The sequence below is a fragment of the Buceros rhinoceros genome, unplaced genomic scaffold (genome assembly GCF_000710305.1).
Source record: "Buceros rhinoceros silvestris isolate BGI_N320 unplaced genomic scaffold, ASM71030v1 scaffold17384, whole genome shotgun sequence".
NCBI classification, from domain to species: Eukaryota; Metazoa; Chordata; class Aves; order Bucerotiformes; family Bucerotidae; genus Buceros; species Buceros rhinoceros.
In genome coordinates, this window is record NW_010406723.1 from 22,366 (window position 1) to 24,235 (window position 1,870).

The following is a 1,870-nucleotide window of genomic DNA, read 5'->3' on the forward strand; positions in this document are numbered from 1 at the left end:
TCAGCAGGAGGACTGTGGTGCTCTGGGGCATGTGCAGGAGGATGAGTTTGTTAACTGCTGCAGTTGGCAGCAGGAGAGCTCAGACCACTGCTGGCTTCAGAAAAGTTGCCTCCTCTTAATTTCAAAGGGTGAAAAAAGACTGTAGTTACTCTAAGAGTAGGAAATTGGGAGTTACACAAGATTTTAATGTGTTATGGTAGCTCTTAAAATCTACTTGCCAGTGTTAGACCAAATAGCTCTGAAGCGGAAGGCAGCAGCAGCAGCACTGTGAGATGGTCAGGTTCTGTGTACCAGAAAGGAGCAGTAGCATACTTGGAAGCTTTATTTGTTTCCTGCAAATAATTTGCAGCTCTTTGTGAAAACATAAGAGTGGACATACTCAATCACAAGAAAGGTATAGCTTGGTATCTGGTCTCTGGCAGAGGAAAGCAGCAGATGCCTAGAAAAAGTAGAGTAGGGCAAGCCTGTCAGATTGCTGTAATCAGGGGATTCTTCCCAACTTCTAGCAGTCTTTTGCAAGTTGCTTGCCTGAAGCTGTATCTTTAGCTTTAAGAGCTTTGACCAGTTTTTTTTCTGTGAAATTGTCTGATTTTTGATTTGTCATTCACACAGTTCAACAAGCAGTTTCACATTCTACAGCATATACAAAGTGATTTAAATTATATGCAGTTATTTAATATTTTTGAATATAGATTTCTAAGCAGTTGTCAATAGAACTTGATTCAGCGCGAGCGCAAGTACTGGAAATTCAGGGTCTTCTGAAGGAGAAAGAAAAAAGCGAGCAACATCTCCAGGGAAAGCTGAGAGAGTTAAAAGAATCTTTTGAGCAGAAGAAAAAACATAGTGAGACACTGCAAGCTGAATTAAAAACTGCCCTTTTAGAAAAGGTAAGACTGGCTTCTCTTGCTCCTTTGAGAAAATGAATGCAAATTTTCTCTGATAAATGCTGCAGCTCTTACACCTTTGTGATAAACAGCTGTTTGCTATAGTCTTGTTGGAAATGATAAGGTCAGGATGTGGAAACAAGGTCTGCAGAGACTGGTGGAGATAGAAACAACAACAATAATAAAGTAAAAAGAACCAGTGCTGAAGTATGAATTCTGCAGGAATTGAGTTGCAATGAAGTAGTAAAAACAGCTTGATGGAATATGTTTATTTTGCTTCTGGAGCACACTGTGAGGCAAGAGCTGCCATTTTCTTGTAAAGCAGAAGAATTTTGTGAGAGTATTTTGGACAAACTCTGCAGTGTTTTGAAATGTCCGTGTAGTTTTTAACCAAGTCTTCTCTTACACCAGAATAATTATTTGAGTGACAGTATGAAACTCATAAACCATAATGGAAAGAGTCCAAATGTCTTACCATGTTAGGGAATGTTATGTTGTGTGTCATGCACTGTTAAACATTGCTCCAGCTTTGTCTGACCAATGTTACATGATCATATTTGTGCTTTAGTCAGTCTGTGGAAACTTTAGGACTTGGAAACGTTATTTAGATTTTTGATGTTTGGTTTCAATGTGTTTCACTTGGACATTTGACATGAATTCAATTTTGTTGTTAAATTAGCTTCAAAATATTAATGTAAATTCAAACATCAGAGTACGGAACTGCTTTTATGTAAGTGGGACAAAAAAAATCTCAACTTGCAGTAGAAATGCAGCTTATTGATAGTATTAAGCTTACTCAACTGTCTGTAACTGAAAGTTCCCATGCTTTGTTTCAGGCAGAACTGGAGAATAAACTGCAACAGCAGTCTATTTTGTCAGCACAGGAGCTTAAAGCAGAGAAAGTCAAACTAGCAGACTTACAGAAGACCCATGAAAAACATAAGGAAAATATGGAGAAGCTGCAGCTGGACCTTTATGGGAAAGAG

At 38.4% G+C, this 1,870-nt stretch overlaps 1 protein-coding gene across 1 annotated transcript in view; it reads left to right on the plus strand.

Moving 5' to 3' along the window:
- Nucleotides 1-1,870, plus strand: part of EEA1 (early endosome antigen 1) — a gene marked incomplete at its 5' end in the record, with an annotated part of 34,624 nt that overhangs the window by 22,121 nt on the left and 10,633 nt on the right. Inside the window, 2 exons of the mRNA XM_010134241.1 lie at nt 693-887; nt 1,721-1,865. Coding sequence (XP_010132543.1) covers nt 693-887; nt 1,721-1,865 — 340 coding nt within the window. The remainder of the gene's footprint in view (nt 1-692; nt 888-1,720; nt 1,866-1,870) is intronic.